Genomic DNA, 15,740 nt, shown 5'->3' with positions numbered 1-15,740 from the left:
ATCGGCCGGAGCTTGTTTGCTTGTTTATGGATGTGACGCTCGTTCGACCTGAGCTCTTGGGTTTTGCGCTTCGTTCTGTTGTAATATCAACGCATACTGGACTACACCATTCGATCCGGTATGTTCGTATGTTCTTGCACCTTCGATGCCCGTGAATCGTGCTCACACCGGTTCACCAGCGAGCAATCATAGCCCATTCTCGTCTGTCTGCTTAACTTTATCTTTGACCTACAACTACAAGCACCAGCGCTGTAAGTTTTCTACTTTCTGAATAATTATCCTATTGTAACGTTTCAGTACCTCCAGCATCCCCGAACTCACATGGAATCCTTTCCCCATTGGCATGGAAGCTTGATTGAACCATTGACAAAGGCTTGCACTTGACGACTTCTCCATCAGAACGTCAAGTTTTTCTTGACATCCTCTTCATCTTCATCTCTGCGTCGCTACTGTAACAGCCGGCCGGAGCTTGCTTATGCATTCGACGCTCGTTCGACCTGATTCCTCAGGCTTTTCGCTTCGTTTTGTCGTAACGTCAACGCTTGCTACGATTATTCATCTCTCATGCCTTAACACCCCATCCTCAATACTCGACTCAGAGCACGCCATCCACTAGCAATCCAATCTCAACCCCACACGTTCCCCGTGTCATCCCCGCATCCGCATCCGTCTGCGCACTCAAGGATCTACGCTCAAGCTCAAGCTCAAGCTCAAGCTCGTGTTCCCCCAGGGGCTTTTATACGCGGACCAGGGTCTAGTAGGGTTGAGTGAGAGCCTATTTCCCCATGCATGATACATATACAAAATGCTTATCCCCATTCAAGTTGTAGTATCTAGATCTCGTCATTTCAGTATACATGTGCTACTGGTACGTACCGGATCAACAACGCAACATCTACTCGCTCTCACACCTCATGTTTATTTTTCCCCAGTACATCCCACTGGCCTATAACACAATGCCGTTTTTTGGACAAGTCTTTCCGTGCCGCCACGAATTGGATCGAATCATAAGCGTTGTCCATCTCCACAAAAGCGTACAAATCGTCCCTTCGTCCAACTCCATCTCCATCGTATCTCAGCTCCAACCTCCGAGCCGCGTCGGCGATCCTGGACACTGGTAACGTACTTACGGAGGGAAGGAGGGAAGGGGCATCGCATTCCAGCCGTTCCTTCTGATTCTTCGATCTCTTCACAATCACAGGATGCCCGAGTCGCTGTGAAGTTCTCCGACCTATTGAATGTGTGGGAGACAGAGTCGGAGTCGCCGACTACGTGATTGTTCATGCACCATTTCCTGCCCGTTGTGTTGGTTCTGATTGATGGTAAGTGGTCGTACACTGGCATATACGCCACTGATCATGAACATGGGTGACACTGACGGATGATTTTATCTTTTTTTGGCCATGGTTGAGCGGCGTTAGGCTCTGAATCGTTGGTGTTTCATACGATTGAGTCTGGCTTTAGCTTGTCGATCCTCCAGACGGGCTGTTCTTTTCTTGCGTCCGCAACTACATAGGCGTCACCTTCCGGGTGAGCCGGTTTTCTCAAACTAGACATCACCTTCGAGGAGTGTCCCCGTATAGACATCGGAAAATGTAGCGACATCGAACGTCGGCTCCACATTCTACGACATCCACTTTGACAGGCCTTCGAAGCGTGTAAGCCCGTCTGGGTCCCACCTTCTTCCTACTGCTCCCTGAGATCCGAGAGGTCATCTGTACTCCTCTATTCATTCTCTGCAGCATCAACTGACACGGGGTCTATACAGATATGCTCTCTCGGCCGCCCTCGATCTCGAGTCGAACACATCTGTCTCGTTTCCGTTCCGTCAAGCATCCCACTATCCCACTTCCTACTCGATATCTGGCCATGGGTTCACGACTCCGAGGTCAGATGCCCCGTCCACGTCTTGCAGGGTCACCATAGCACTGCGGTACCAGTGAGCAGTGAGCGGCGTGCACACTCGGATGGTCAGTTAGGGCTTAGCCTGGATGAGTTCCTATTATATTATAATCTCGGACCTGCTGTTCACTCTCGTGACTCATCTGTTCGATGGTCCATCTACTTCTCTTGTCAGCTTGCGGGAAAATCAATCCGTTCGGTTTTGGGGAATGAACACTACTGTTGACGGAAACGCGAGTATCGTACGCCTCGTTCCGTTTGACGGTTCAGCTTTCCGTCGTTTCTGGTGCACAAGGTCATCTGCGTCTGTCTCTCTGCGTCTTATGCTCCATTGCGACCAATCCACTGCACATCTGATCACTAGGATCACTTGAAATCCCCAAGACCTTCGAAGAACTTCTCCCGCTCTTCAGCATGTCACTCTCAGCTCGAGGTCACTACCACATTCGTTTGAACTCCTTGGGGTTACAGAATAGGGGTGAAAGACGAGACGGAACACCAGCTGATGGAATGTTCAGGTGATGATGACCGAGTCTACATGGCTCTAATGCACCGCAATGGGTCCCACCTGAACGCGCGGAGAAGTAGAGAAGGCAGATGATCGCCAAGTCGAACATCTCTCGCGAACCCTCCACGGGCGGCCGGGCGATTGTTTCGAGGAAGGCTTCCCAGCAAGCATTCATAAGCTCAGGTCTCAAGTGGTCTGGCGCTGTGTCTTCTTGGATCATATGGACGGTGGAATCGACTCTTCTGCGCACTGCTGCGTATGCCTGCATTTTCACATAGGCTGTACAGTTTTTAGACAGCACACCGGGTCTCGAGCTTCTTCCAGCAGCTTGCCACACGAACCATCCGCTCCCAGCATGCAGCATGCATGTTTCGTAACCCAGGTCTCGATTCACGGTCACCCGACACAGGATCATGTCCACACTCGTACAGTGCGCACCCACATCCCCTCTCGGCTTCTTGTCTTCTTGTCCTTTGTTCACGCTCAGGCGACTCGGAAGTGTACCTTCGTCGGTGCCGTATTTCGAGTCTCGTACGGCATGCCGTAAATACTCTCGTAACTTGATGTTCTTGTTGGAGGACCGTACCCAGCGCCGTTAGCGCGGTTCGTTCCGTTCAAAGCGTAAGCCCCTATTGCGCCACACTTGCGTATGTATGGGTATTGGCCTCGGAGGTTGTTCGTACATCATATGCGTCTGGAGGAGACGTCGAGCATGGTGGATTTCCAAGTACTACCTACAATATATCGCACATTTTTCCACATTTCACTTGTGTTACGCAAGAATTCTGCACGACCAAGACCCGACTTCCTCAAACCTACCCACTATAGTACACTCGTACTGCTTCCCGACGTTCCACCCAAACACCGCCTGTGGATACCTCGCTAGGCTATGTATAAAAGTACTCCAACAAGAGCGGCCTTTGTACGGACCGAAGCCACGTCCAAGATATATTGTCCGCCATTGCACCGGTCCTCCACTCGGACTTGTTGGACTCGGACTCACGATGCTCATTTCTTGGGCGATCGGTATACCGTCATGCGCATATTAATGATGCGTGAGACCCTAGTGCAGTGTCCGGAGTCCCTTCCCATTTACCTTCCGTCCGTGGTTAGCTCCGGATCCCGAGCTCACCACCGCCGACCGCCGCGGAAGAGACAGTGCGCCTCTGAGAGCCTCGATGCGACATGGATTCATCATGCCCTGGACTGCCTGAACGTATGGGCGTTTCTGGTTCTGTGGATGCCTTTATGGATCAGCAGAGGCCTAAGGAACGTCACTGCCTTCAGGACCTTCGAAAGGAGTCGTAATGCATATGATTATTTCACCACATAACCTGGCTCGCCCCAGATGTTTTCGATCTCTGCTGGGCTACACCACCTCGTATACTTTTGTTTCCCCAAAACGGACTATGTCCTCAATCGATTGGGATATGTCTTGTCGAGGATCGGGATCGAGAAACATACCTATACGGGGATATGATGGCATGCATCCTTCACCCGGCCGGAAGGAGGTCGGTCGGTGCTGGCTGACGTCCCTATTCCACAAGCGAGTTATGACTGCATGATGAGCTGATCCGGTACTTATATATATAAGCCTACGCGAAGTAGCTAGCCAGTAGCGCAGGCAACAAATGTGTTTTCGTGAGTACATCAGATGTGTCCAGCAGAAACGACGGAATGTAAGGATGAATGGAAGAAACGATCTTGGGGAGGTAAGCGTCAAGTGGTGACGACCACCCCTCAGAATGCTTGCTTCCATCGTGCCGACCTCGTTCAAAAGGATTCTGTTGCGCTACGGTACTCGGTGAGATATGACCGAGTACAGAAGTCCCTGCGCAGCTCCAGCGGCGGCACCAATGCAAGGATTCTTGTTTTATGCATGACTCCTTTGGGAGATGGTGGCTCTCAATATGTACGCAGACCTTAAGAGAAGGCGGAACTCGAAATCATATTCGGTACATGTCAACGCAGATTTTCTACTTCCATGCTCACCACAAGAGTGCGTAGAAATGATCTACTGCAAAGTAGAGTGGTCACCGTCAAGCTCTCAAGACTGCGTACGGGAGATGCGAACTGCGCCCTTTGCGAACATGAGGCAGGACGCATTGATGATCCAGGGACGTAAACATTAGGGTCATCCAGGGTCTCCCCCCCTCGGACCTTTTATAGCGGCTGGATTCAATCCCGATTAATAAGTTGAGATGGATCGAAGCATCGAAATCGAAATCCAAAGCCTCATGTCGGGAGGGTGATAAGATTACGCTTTGAACTAAGACACCGGGGGTTGTGGGTGAGCGGTACCGCAGCGAAGAGTCGAGACAGTTGCAGTGAAGGAGCTTCAGGAAGACAGACTGTCTGAAGGTGTCTAGGCGTGAGGTAGACCTATTGGATCTCGCATGCTCGGGAGAGGAGGATGGCCGAGCCAGTGAGCGAGGCCACGAAAGCGCCCAGTGCTACTGGTTGGGTATGAATGCCGATGAGAGCACGAAAGACCCCAGACAGACTGGTCGTGAACTGTATTGCACAACTGTTATGGGAGTAGCCATGAGCAAACAGCGAAGATGTTTTCACCAGCGCGATGTCGGACGACATAGAATGCAAGTCTGGGGCCCAAGCGCACAATCGCTTGCATCGTGGGGAAACTAATCCAAAAAGACACAAACAATGTGGCTCCGAGTGGGGCCACAGCCTGCCGCACCCGCCTGATACTCCATCAAAAGGCCCATAACCAATCAAATGGGTCTTTTGTGGAGACTGTAAAACACCAAGCTCCGTGTGAGAACCAGCACTAGGCTGAGTGTGAAGGCTGAACCGTGTCAGTAAGTTTTTTTGTGAGAAATGGAGGGCTGGATGCTCTGCGCCGCGCAAATGGAAAAGACAAGAAAGTTTTGAACGGCGGCTCCGAAGAAAAACGAAATATGCTATGGCTAAAAAGGTGGACCTTAGAAAGCTTTTAGTTGGGTCCTCCATCCCCTAATGGAAAGAATTGTTTACCGTCGTCCCTGGGGATCTCGTACGAATGCCGTTCGCCATGTGGCGCGGGCAAGTACCTCAACTCCATCACGCCCAGGAACAGGAGTAGAATCCTCGAGGTTCCTTTTAGAGTAATCCCTGTCATTCTTGTTGCCGAGGAGCTCCAAGCATCACTCGGGCGATATCCCTGCCACCAATAATAAAGATTAGGACTTGCGCACCATGTTGGACTTATAGGCAAGATATGTTGGCATCGAGGATGTTCGACTCGTGGCGAGTGAGAAGATGGTTCGCGAATGAAGTCGACACCAGTGTTCAGCAACAGCTGACTAGCGCGGCGACAGCACGGATACCGGGCGTAAGAAGGTCAACCACGAAAATGACTTTGCCGTTAGAGGCAGTGTATTGCATTGGAGTATGTGATCACTAGCATCACGGTCTGATAAGTGAGACGATTCAGAGATTAGTGAATGGAAATCGGGACCGAGATTTGAAGGAAGAATAGACAGAAGCGAAGCGACTGGGAAAACGAAGTCAAAACTTGACGAGAGTATACATACTGTGTTCCCCTCGTGCTCGCCCGGTGACTAGCCCACATTCAATACCCTTGCACCGTGCTGCACAATGCAGTACAGTACATCATCAGCTGAACGAAAGACATGCTCAGTCCTGCTTCTTGCTCTCGGAGTCGTGAAGGTGCCGGGCTGATGTGGCCTCTGTCTCCGGCGCTTCATCACTCCAAGCCCAGGCTTCGGAAAGTTCTCCACGAAGCGACGCGGTAATGAAGAAAGAGAGGATGCATGCGGGGCTAATATGAACAAACGGTAAACGGCTTTTCCTTTCCATAACAGCATGGTATTACCTGAGATATAATAGCGCTGGCTGGGCGGCCTTAAAGGTGTGCATCACAGTCATGGTGGTGACCAAGCCGGCCACGTATGAGGATAAGGCAGCGTAAAAGTAGGGCTTGACGAATGAGGGTGCACGGGAATTCGAGCGCGTGTGGCGGCTGTAGTCGTAACGCAGAGCTAGAGAGATGAAGAGGCCTGGTACAACAATGTCACCAAGGCCCAGCATGGTGAAGCCTTTGGAGGTAGAGAAAATGGCCGATTTAGGCCATAACAGCTTGATGGGAAGATCAAGGTTCGTAGCAACTTTGACCATCTAAAAGTGTCATGCTCAGAATGATACGAATTCTTGGTAAGAGACAGGGTGAACATACGACTTCGGTCCCGAATACCCACCAGATATCGTATAGGAATAGACCTATAGAGGAAAACCAACGTTAGCTTCGAAGTATGTGTTCACTTTTACCCTTGACATGATTGATGTAGGCACGTACCAGAAAGCAAGATTGTACCGGTTTTGAACGAATCAATTTTGAGCAGCGAAAGGGCGTTGTGAGAGAATGAAAGAGCTAAGATGTCTGTGACGAGGGATGACTTGGCCGGCCCGTCGGTATAGTTGTAGATGATGGATGGGATCGTGCCGAGAGGAATTAAGAGGAGGGAAGGAGTCCTGAAAGCTAGGGATGCATATTCTGAAGCGAATGTTTAGACTTAGCCACAAGAAATCGAAGATGAGATGGTATATGACGTACTCTTTGAGCCTTTGAGAAAGTATATCTCGTTTCTGTCGAAGCGTCTCCAGCGGTCCCTACCTAGGATGGTCTTGCTAAGAGCAATCAAAGCCTAAGGATAATTTAATACCTTTGAAATGAAGGACCGGAGGTTGAGACGTACCTTGGACACACTACCCACACCCATTAATGAAAAGTACCAACCCAGCAGCCAATTTATCCATTCCTTTCCTATGTATTTTACGATTAGGTAGAAACCAAGCAATGCTATTGATCCAAACTATGGGAGATTTAGCATACCGCCTAAGCGTTCAAGAAAGCTACGACGTACCACAGGGAATAGCCACGCTTCCTCAGATGACACGCGCTCCGACGTGTCAGCCTCCTCATTGTCCGCTTCATCTTGTTTCGCGCCTGGTTCGGAATGTTTCCTGGGTGTCTTGAGGCAAGGAAGAAAGAAGATTATAAGCACATGAAACACGTATGACATGACTTCATAAACGCACTGAAAGGGATCCGAAAGAACCAGCATCTTGTCCACGAGTTAGCTTGAGACTTTCCAGCGAAATGATGGATGATGGTCTCACATATGGACGAGACCGCAAGCGTAGAGAGCCCTTCAAAAGATGTTACTGGACATTCGATTCCGGAAAGAGGGGAGTATACGAACCTGCGTAAGAGGACAGAATATCCCAGTCCGTCATCCCGGATTGTATTCCGGATCCAACAGCATCCGGATCCGTCGGAGTCTAGTACGCGTCTGTTTGGTGTTGTTGAAAATCAAAGCCTCTGCCAAACAGGGCACAACAAGAGCACTACGCCTAGGACCCCGATCAATTCGTCCAGCCTACGGAGGTCCAACATTCATGCGATCGAAGCCTCTCGGAGATGGAAGACATTGATCTAGGTACAGAGCAGTAAAGGTACAATACCGGTGACGGTAAATCCTTACGTACATCTACCCGAGCCGTTCATTGGCACTCGATGACCTCGCCGTGGCGAAGACAAGAGGTGAGTGGGTACAGTTGACTCGTCACTCGCGAAGCCTTTATTGGAGTGCTGAGTTCTTGTCGGTCTTGAGCGGTAACCAAAAATCTCCTCATACACCTTCATCCGTTCAAGAGAATGCTGAGGCATATGGTAGCCGTAACGTTCTTGCAAAGCAAGCTTCTAGCAACAATACGTTCAGCATATCTGATCTATAATCACCTCGGATCACAATGCAACTCCACAAAAAGACTTCATGACGCCTCCATGTCCAATGTACCAGACAACATTATATTCAGAAATCATCAAAGATATAGACGTTCACACAATGCGACCAGCTAAGGAAATCAGTAAGGAACTAGAAATTTTTCGTACTCCACGAACTCCAACCACAGACAAGCTTCACAAATGAGATTTAATCGTGCGCCGCCTTCAATGCCGCAGCATGAGACGTCTCGAGGGTATAGACATCGGTGCCGGGGTAAACCTATACACAGTTGATGGTAAGCCCGAAGGAACAAGAAAATAACATAGCCACGTACAGCGTAGCCGTCGTTAGGCGTTTGTCCACGGTCGGCGAAGTTGGATCCAGCTTGCCTGTAAGCGAACATGAATTCAAACACCATCCTGCCTTCGTTGCTCGAGATGCAAATTAGCTCACCATATGAGATCACCAGTCAATCCAGAGCTTATCACCGTGGAATACCATGCAGTGTAAACGTCCTCTTGATCAGAAGTCACACCGAACTCTTCCAGAATCACTGGCTTGTTGGCAGCCTTTTGCGAGGTAGCGTGGTCGGTGATCCATTGCTGACCCCAGGCGGAACTGGAGGGGTTGGCGGTTTCGCCCCAGCTTTCCTGCAGAGTATTGATCAGTACCTGTCAGATTCTTTCCTATGTAAGGAAGGTGTATTACGGGGTATAACTGCAGAGACAGTGGCCCGTAAGCTTCAGCTCGGAAAACATCAGAGAAATGAATCGTACGTGGAAGGTACCGAAGTCAATGGTACTGATGTTGAGGTTCACGTTGAAATCGATACCGATGGTTCCCCTGTAGACCCAGATTCACTTGGTTGTACACATCATTTAGCGAGGTAAATGAGACCGTACGAGTAGGGATAGTCCGAATCGCCTGGGACGTTCAACCAGCCTTCGTCACCAAGACCAACCAAGTGGTTTGAATCGATAGACTTGATGAACGCCGCTGATCACGAAATACAGTTAGGATATGATTTATACGTTGGATGTAAAGAAACAGACGCACACATGGTCTCAACCCAGGCGGTGATGTCGGCATTTGTGCAGTTTCCGGTGGTGACTCTGTTCAAAGACGAGTTAAGGATAGACCGATACCCAATTATGAATAGACTTACCCGGTGCTTCCAGCGCACCTGGGCTCATTCGCTATTGAATGTTAAGTGAGGTATGGTTATATGGGTTGAGGCTTCTTGACAGACATACCGAGCTCCCAACCCAAGATACCTGGCTCGTCGACGTAACGACTCACGAACGTCTTCACGTAGTCCTGGAAAGCGGCCTACCAAAACAGACCCATTCCGATTATCATGTGTATCTTGTAGAAGATCAGGGGAGGACTGACGATGACTTGGGAATTGGTGTAGAAGAGATCGTGATCTGTAGATCCGAGGATCTGGCTGACGTAGACGTCCATGCCTGTGGGCAAGTCGATGTCGAATGTGAATGCACGATATGATCGAGATGCGGCAGACTTACCACCATAATCCGACCAGTTGTTCGTCCTACATGAAAATACCAAGATTAATTAGACTCTAGGGGCGTATCTCCTGACAGGAGAGAAAAGCACTCACAAGGTGACAATCAGACGAATTCCATTGGCCTGGGAAAACATGACCAGAGTCAGGAGAAACGCGAAAGTCAAGTCATAAGGGGGTAATTCACCTTAGCGGCAGCGACAACATTATCTGCCGATCACGCAACATAATACCACACTCCTCTCAGTCTTTACCATTCTTCACTCAGCCATCGGGCCACAAACTCACCAAAGTTCTCAAGGCCATCCGAACTAAATACAACGATCAGCATCGTTCTTGAACAAGCAAGACGGTCTATTTACCCAGTATTCACAGTCGCCTTTCCGTCCGCCCAAAGCTACGATCGAAACAAATATTTATTAGAATCAACTATCCCAGGATGGTGGAGAAGAATACGAAATATAGTGAACAAACCTGGTAATAGGCATACCCTCCCCCGGTAGCTGCCGTGACCTCGTTGAAACCCCATGTTCGGACGGTGGTTCCCCCGGCAGCTGCGATGTCCGCGAATGCTTGGTTCATGTCCGCAGTGCTATAGGCCATCAGGCCGACCCAGTACGAGTTCGCGCTAGCCAGAATTAGAGCCTCGCGTGAGTACCCGAAGAAGCTCCAGGGAAAATAGACAAAATCTACGTACCCTGCGACAGTATAAGTCTCGCCATTCAGGGTGAATGTCTTGAGGTGGAGACAATCACTGAGTTAGTGGAACGTTCACATTGCCATATGGCTGTATCAAGAGAAGTCACTGACTTGGCCAGATGTTTGTACGAATCCGGTAACAGCAGGAGCGGATGCGGTCGATGTAGGAGCCGAAGCAGTAGATGTAGGCTGGGTGGGCGTAGGCGCCACGGACGTTGTAGCAGTACCGGGGATGCATTGACTACGAAATACAAAGGTGTGGATGAGTAGCGTGGCTGAAATACGGAAGGAGACACAAACATGCGGACCTGTAGTAGTCGTTTTGGTACGTGCAAACGTAAGGAGAAGCGCAAGCTGTGAGAACACGATTCGATCAGCTTTGTTGTCTCTATGAGTTCGTTGGTCTACTTACTCGTAGCTCCAGTCCAACCTTGGCCACCGCACTATGTGGATCACAAGATCCGGTCCGAATGCAGGAAAGGTCAGGAATCCTCGTCTTCCACGAAGCAGGTTAGTGGAAGGCACGAACCTGACCCCACTCAGAGGCCTGGGTAGCGACGAGGGGTACCAGAGACAATGCCACGGCAACGATCGCAGACGATACAGATTTCATGATGCTTCACAAAATCAAGAATAAGTAGTGACCGTGATGGGCCCTCTTGCATCCTTAAGTACCTGAGTACCGATCTTCGAATTCCAGGCTCTTCTCCCCTGACACGTCTACGTTCTATAGCAACGTCCTATTAATTGACGCAAACCATGCATCTGCAACCGCAGAAACACATCATGGCCACTTCACAGAGCGTAGGTTTAAGTCTGTCTTAGCCATATTTGGCACAGCTGATCAAATGGAACCGGTACTGCTGCTATGCAAGGAGAAAGCTCGTCAGTTTACCGCTGCCACAACACCGCGCCGATACGGCTAAACCTCGTCAGTTATGTTCAGCACCTCAGATCGGAGCACAATCATGAGATGGCAATGCACAAGGGCATGATGAAGCCATCCCGTCCTCGTGACAAAAACTATTTGAGCCTGGGGCCTTTGGGATCCTCTGATACAGAGAATAAGCAAGTTGCAGAACTCTTCCTGAGACTCGAAGTGTTGCTCGAAGTATGGGAGACCGTAGAATGGCCCGGGGCGCGTGTATCGTTCTTCCGCAATTATGAATAAGCGGAGAAATAGCCTGGCACAGGTGCAACTCTGCCAGTGGACATCATTATCCGAGATTTGATCAGGAGGGTCCGTGTTGCGTACTGTTAGAACCTTCGCAAAATAGCATGTTTCTGTCATAGTTATAAGGTGCAAGCTTAAGAGGAAGGCTAAGATGTTGCGAATGAAAGCATTGGTAGACAAATGCCCAGGGGCAGAAACTAGCCAAGATGGTCGTAGTCTCAGTCGGAGAGAACAAAGGACCGGATTAGGAAATGCCTGATTCGAGAACCTCGTGTTGGTTTGTACGTTGTGGCGACAGCATTTGACGCCACACGCTTGAACTGCTACAACTTCGGCGCTAGCGATAGCTTTTGTCTGATTTCGGTGCAGGGCATGGCTGGTGAGTCTTTGTTTAATTAACCTTGAGAACATATGTCTTAAGCTGTTCATCTCTCAGACTACTCCGCCTTCACCTCTCCTGACTTCGACGCGAACGAATACGCGAACGCAATCCTCGCCGGTGAACCCTATCCACCTCAACCTGGCGCTAATTCTACAAAGCCGTCCAAGCCCACGGGCCTCGAGCCCGCGAAAGAGGATATTACGGTCGCTATTGCGAAACTTGACTTTGGGATTGAGGACGTCTCGAAACAGATCAAGAACGTGGTATGTAGTACTCTCGATTGCCAGCTGTAAGGGATTCAGCGCGCTTCTATCCAATCTTGCACTTATCTTCTTCTTGACTTCCTTTGCTCTGCTCTGCTTGTATCTCTGGACCCGTGGTTGGTCCATAACTTAGGTGACTACTCATCATGAAGGACTGCTGGTGCAAGCGGCCGGTGTGGGAGAGATTGAGGAGTCTCTGCAGTCCGTGGGCTCGGGACTGGATGACTTGGACTCTTCCTTGACGAAGTGAGTTCACCCATACCATTATTCAGGCTGATACCTCTGTTAATATTACGCTCAGACTGCGACAAAAGATTCGAGACCCATACCAAGCTCTCCAATCGAGTATAAACCGACTACAGCGCCTACACCAAGTCTCCGATGCACTCCGAAGAACATCGCGGTTTGTGGTCCTGGCAAAACGATTGCAGTCTCAGATGGTTGAACTTGGCGATGGGAGTGGTATACAAGGGGAAGAATCAGGATCGAAGCCGGACGTGAAGGTGAACGGGAGGTCTTCGTTCGATGCAGGAAGGCGGAGTACGACGCCTGGAATGGAACTAGAGGGAGAGAAGGAGCGGGCGTTGGCTCAGGCTGCTCTCAGTGTCGCAGAGATTGGTGCGCTCGAAGTTCACACTAATACTGGAGCCTCTATGGCTGAACTCGGACGGGTTGCTTCAGGTGATCTTCTTGAGGTGCCACCGGATACGGACGACGAATCGTCACCACCGCGAATATCGCTTCGTGATATCCAAACCATATCAGCACATATACCCTTCGTCGAAGCTTCACGAACTAAGATTGCTGCTGACATGGAGAATATGATTCTTAACGGACTGGCTGAAACGGTTTGTGCACTTCATTGTGGCCCTATAGAGCTAGCGCTAATATGATAGACTATGTCTACTTTGGCGACAATAGAATCAAGCCATGCTCGCTTCTTCACTCCAAACGGCACATAATCTTCGCGTCCTTCCGGAGATAGTCCAAAATCTCGTGGACGACTTATCGGTCGCTGTCGAGTCTCGCATTCGGTCTGCATTCGACATGTCGAAAATCTCCAAGGAACTCCTCACAAAAGGTAGGTTCTTCTCATTATATTCGTTTGTTTCTCCTTGTGCCTTAGATTCTGATTAAGTGAATTAAGATTCTGCGCCCTCACAACAGCAACATGTCGGCTACAAGTCACGGGTACGGACAGAGCCTACAAACTTGACTGCGCCGCAATGGACGAACGCGCTTTGGAATCGGCTGGCGACGATGATCGAAGATGTTGCTGGGGCTTGTATCAAAGTATGTTTATCTCCTCAGAACCACACGGGGTACATATGAACGTTTACATCTAGGTGTACACGCTCGAAAAGGTCCTCAAGGTCAAGAAGGATCCTATCTCTCAGGTCCTATTTCTGGATGAGGCGATGAAGGTAAATTTACGTGACACTCGCTGTGTTCATAGACTCAACGGCGTTCTGCAGCTCCTCGAAAATAGACCAAGCTTCACCTTTTGGGCAGCCCTCGGACGTGCTCTAGAAAAGCAGACCCGCGATGCCTCAAGAAGTACCTCTCTTGTTTTCATACTGTGCTGCAGCAGGATGCTCATACCAGCCCCAAAGATTCGACCTTCATGCAACAAACACTTGGAAACGGTTACCCCCGCCTACTACGTCTTTTTCACGAGTTCTTCGCCAAGATTGCAGTATATACCGACACTGTCTACTCCGTTACCCAACAAAGGTAGCGTATCACCCATCTCGGATACCACGATCGAGACTAACTTTGTAAATTTGAACCTCCAGCCCAGAAACCATCCTCATTCTCCGTGCTCTCTCGACCTTCGAGTCCCATTACCTGACTCGCACGTCCACTCGTCTAACCGAATCGATCTCCTCCGCCTTCCCCTCCAGTTCCACCACCTTCTCACCTACCTCCCGTGCATCAAACGGCACCAACAACCCCGACACCGCCGAAGGTATCAACGTCTCTCGTGCTATCTCGAACGAGCTGGATACGGCCAGGTTCGATCCATTACTCCTGAGAAACGTGGCGAAACATGTAGCAAATGCGCTGGAAATGATGGAAACGAGGGCTGATGCGCTGGTTAGTAGGGATAGGCAAGCTTTGGTGCTGGGTAGTGTTGGCTTGACGGGCCCGGGCTCGGGGGCGGTTGCGACGAGGGAGCAGATCGTGAACGCGGGGGTGGGGAGCTGTGTGTGGACCGTTGTTGGGAACGTCGAAAAACTCAAAGAGGAGTATCCTGATGGTGTATGGGCCATTTTGAGACCCTCTGTCAAGGTAAGGCTCTCCCAACGCCTTTTGTTTTTCGGGGCCACGCTGATGAAGAATCTGTATCGTGCAGAACCTCAACGATCTCTTCATGCAGATCGTGGATCCACTCCTATCTGCGATCAACAAGGAGCTGAGCGCCATCATTTCCAAAATACATAGAACCGACTTTGCGAAGGTTGGGGATCCTATGGCTGGTATGGGAGGCGGGGCGAGTCCGTACGTGAAAGAGATCACGGAGAAATTGACATTCGTGAAGTACGAGATTCTGGGTCGGTGGAATGTTGGTATTCTGAGTCGAGAATGGTATGTTACCTTTGTCTCAGAGGCTGTAATGGTAGATATTGCTCATTGACCTCGAACACTTTTCATGTCCAGGATGATCTCTATAGTGAAACACGTCATGAAGACCTTCGTCCTGCACGTTTCGATCGTCAAGCCGTTGAAAGAGAGCGGTAAATTGCAGCTTACCAGCGATATGACAGAACTGGAATTCGCGCTTAGTGCTTTCATGACGGATAATCCCCAATCAAAGCGAGGTGCTAGCCTGGAGATTATTGGCGATGAATACAGAGCACTGAGAGCGATGCGGTGAGCTTTGGTCATCTTTGACAATGTACTCCTTCTTTCATCTAACATCGTGTTCTCTATTCCAGTCCGTTACTCTTCTTGGACAACGACTCTCTTGCTTCCTCGACACGCACAGCCAGTCTGCCGCCGCTGATCGTCCTCCACCACATTCTCGTCCGCTCACCCATCGAACTCCCGCACCAACTTCACGGCTGGCAAGAAAGTGAATATGTAAGATGGGTGGAGGAGCACAGCGAGGAAGAAGCTCTAACGCTGATTGATGGTGGATTGAGTCACTGGGAGAAAGTTACGGAGAGCGAAGGGGGAGATTTGGATGTGGCCAAGGAGTACGTGGAATTGGCCAGGAAGGTTTTAGAAGTGAGTAGGAGTAAGAGTGAGACTTGAGGTGGGCGGGTCAGACACGATCCCATCGCGCCGTATGGCAGCATAGCGGCATGAGCTTGTTACACCTTTGTTTTTACTCGAGGCTATATGTCGCAAGGAAAACAGACGGCGATGTTGTTCGTCGCGGCAAAGCTTGAGCCACACGCCACGCGGTTCGCCGCGGCGCAATCCGGAGGCTCATTCTCCCACTTCTGCGAGTTCTCGGTCAATATGCCTTTCCGTCTGGCATCTCTTTAGGCGTCGTATAAGTATAAGCCTGTCAGTTCTTTTGAACGTTAATAT

At 50.0% G+C, this 15,740-nt stretch overlaps 3 protein-coding genes across 3 annotated transcripts; 1 reads left to right on the top strand and 2 right to left on the bottom strand.

The window, feature by feature from the left end:
- Window positions 1–6,046: 6,046 nt before the first annotated feature.
- Window positions 6,047–7,452, bottom strand: STEHIDRAFT_67134 (peptidase A22B signal peptide peptidase; the record flags this gene model as incomplete). Its single annotated transcript, XM_007309538.1, has 7 exons — window positions 6,047–6,191; window positions 6,246–6,547; window positions 6,606–6,649; window positions 6,726–6,923; window positions 6,980–7,043; window positions 7,093–7,242; window positions 7,294–7,452. The coding sequence occupies 7 exons, from the start codon at window positions 7,450–7,452 to the stop codon at window positions 6,047–6,049; spliced, it is 1,062 nt and encodes a 353-aa protein (XP_007309600.1).
- Window positions 7,453–8,227: 775 nt separating this feature from the next.
- STEHIDRAFT_125463 (glycoside hydrolase) lies at window positions 8,228–11,371 on the bottom strand. The gene is made up of 21 exons (XM_007309797.1): window positions 10,911–11,371; window positions 10,794–10,824; window positions 10,690–10,735; window positions 10,493–10,622; window positions 10,380–10,417; window positions 10,157–10,310; window positions 10,045–10,079; window positions 9,971–9,993; window positions 9,870–9,892; window positions 9,779–9,807; window positions 9,684–9,709; window positions 9,550–9,623; window positions 9,411–9,486; window positions 9,323–9,353; window positions 9,214–9,269; window positions 9,060–9,153; window positions 8,934–9,000; window positions 8,866–8,874; window positions 8,611–8,807; window positions 8,492–8,546; window positions 8,228–8,436 (listed from the first exon to the last, which is right to left on the bottom strand). The coding sequence occupies exons 1-21, from the start codon at window positions 10,992–10,994 to the stop codon at window positions 8,365–8,367; spliced, it is 1,350 nt and encodes a 449-aa protein (XP_007309859.1). The 5' UTR covers window positions 10,995–11,371; the 3' UTR covers window positions 8,228–8,364.
- Window positions 11,372–11,924: 553 nt separating this feature from the next.
- STEHIDRAFT_86486 (uncharacterized protein) lies at window positions 11,925–15,552 on the top strand (the record flags this gene model as incomplete). The annotated part of the gene is made up of 14 exons (XM_007309796.1): window positions 11,925–11,934; window positions 11,992–12,200; window positions 12,334–12,446; window positions 12,502–12,818; window positions 12,882–13,048; window positions 13,122–13,281; window positions 13,348–13,493; window positions 13,547–13,624; window positions 13,676–13,757; window positions 13,814–13,934; window positions 13,997–14,492; window positions 14,557–14,789; window positions 14,862–15,074; window positions 15,140–15,552. The coding sequence occupies 14 exons, from the start codon at window positions 11,928–11,930 to the stop codon at window positions 15,456–15,458; spliced, it is 2,661 nt and encodes an 886-aa protein (XP_007309858.1). The 3' UTR covers window positions 15,459–15,552.
- Window positions 15,553–15,740: the final 188 nt, after the last annotated feature.

The sequence above is a fragment of the Stereum hirsutum genome (genome assembly GCF_000264905.1).
Source record: "Stereum hirsutum FP-91666 SS1 unplaced genomic scaffold STEHIscaffold_18, whole genome shotgun sequence".
NCBI lineage: Eukaryota > Fungi > Basidiomycota > Agaricomycetes > Russulales > Stereaceae > Stereum > Stereum hirsutum.
This window is presented reverse-complemented; position numbering and strand designations above follow the sequence as displayed.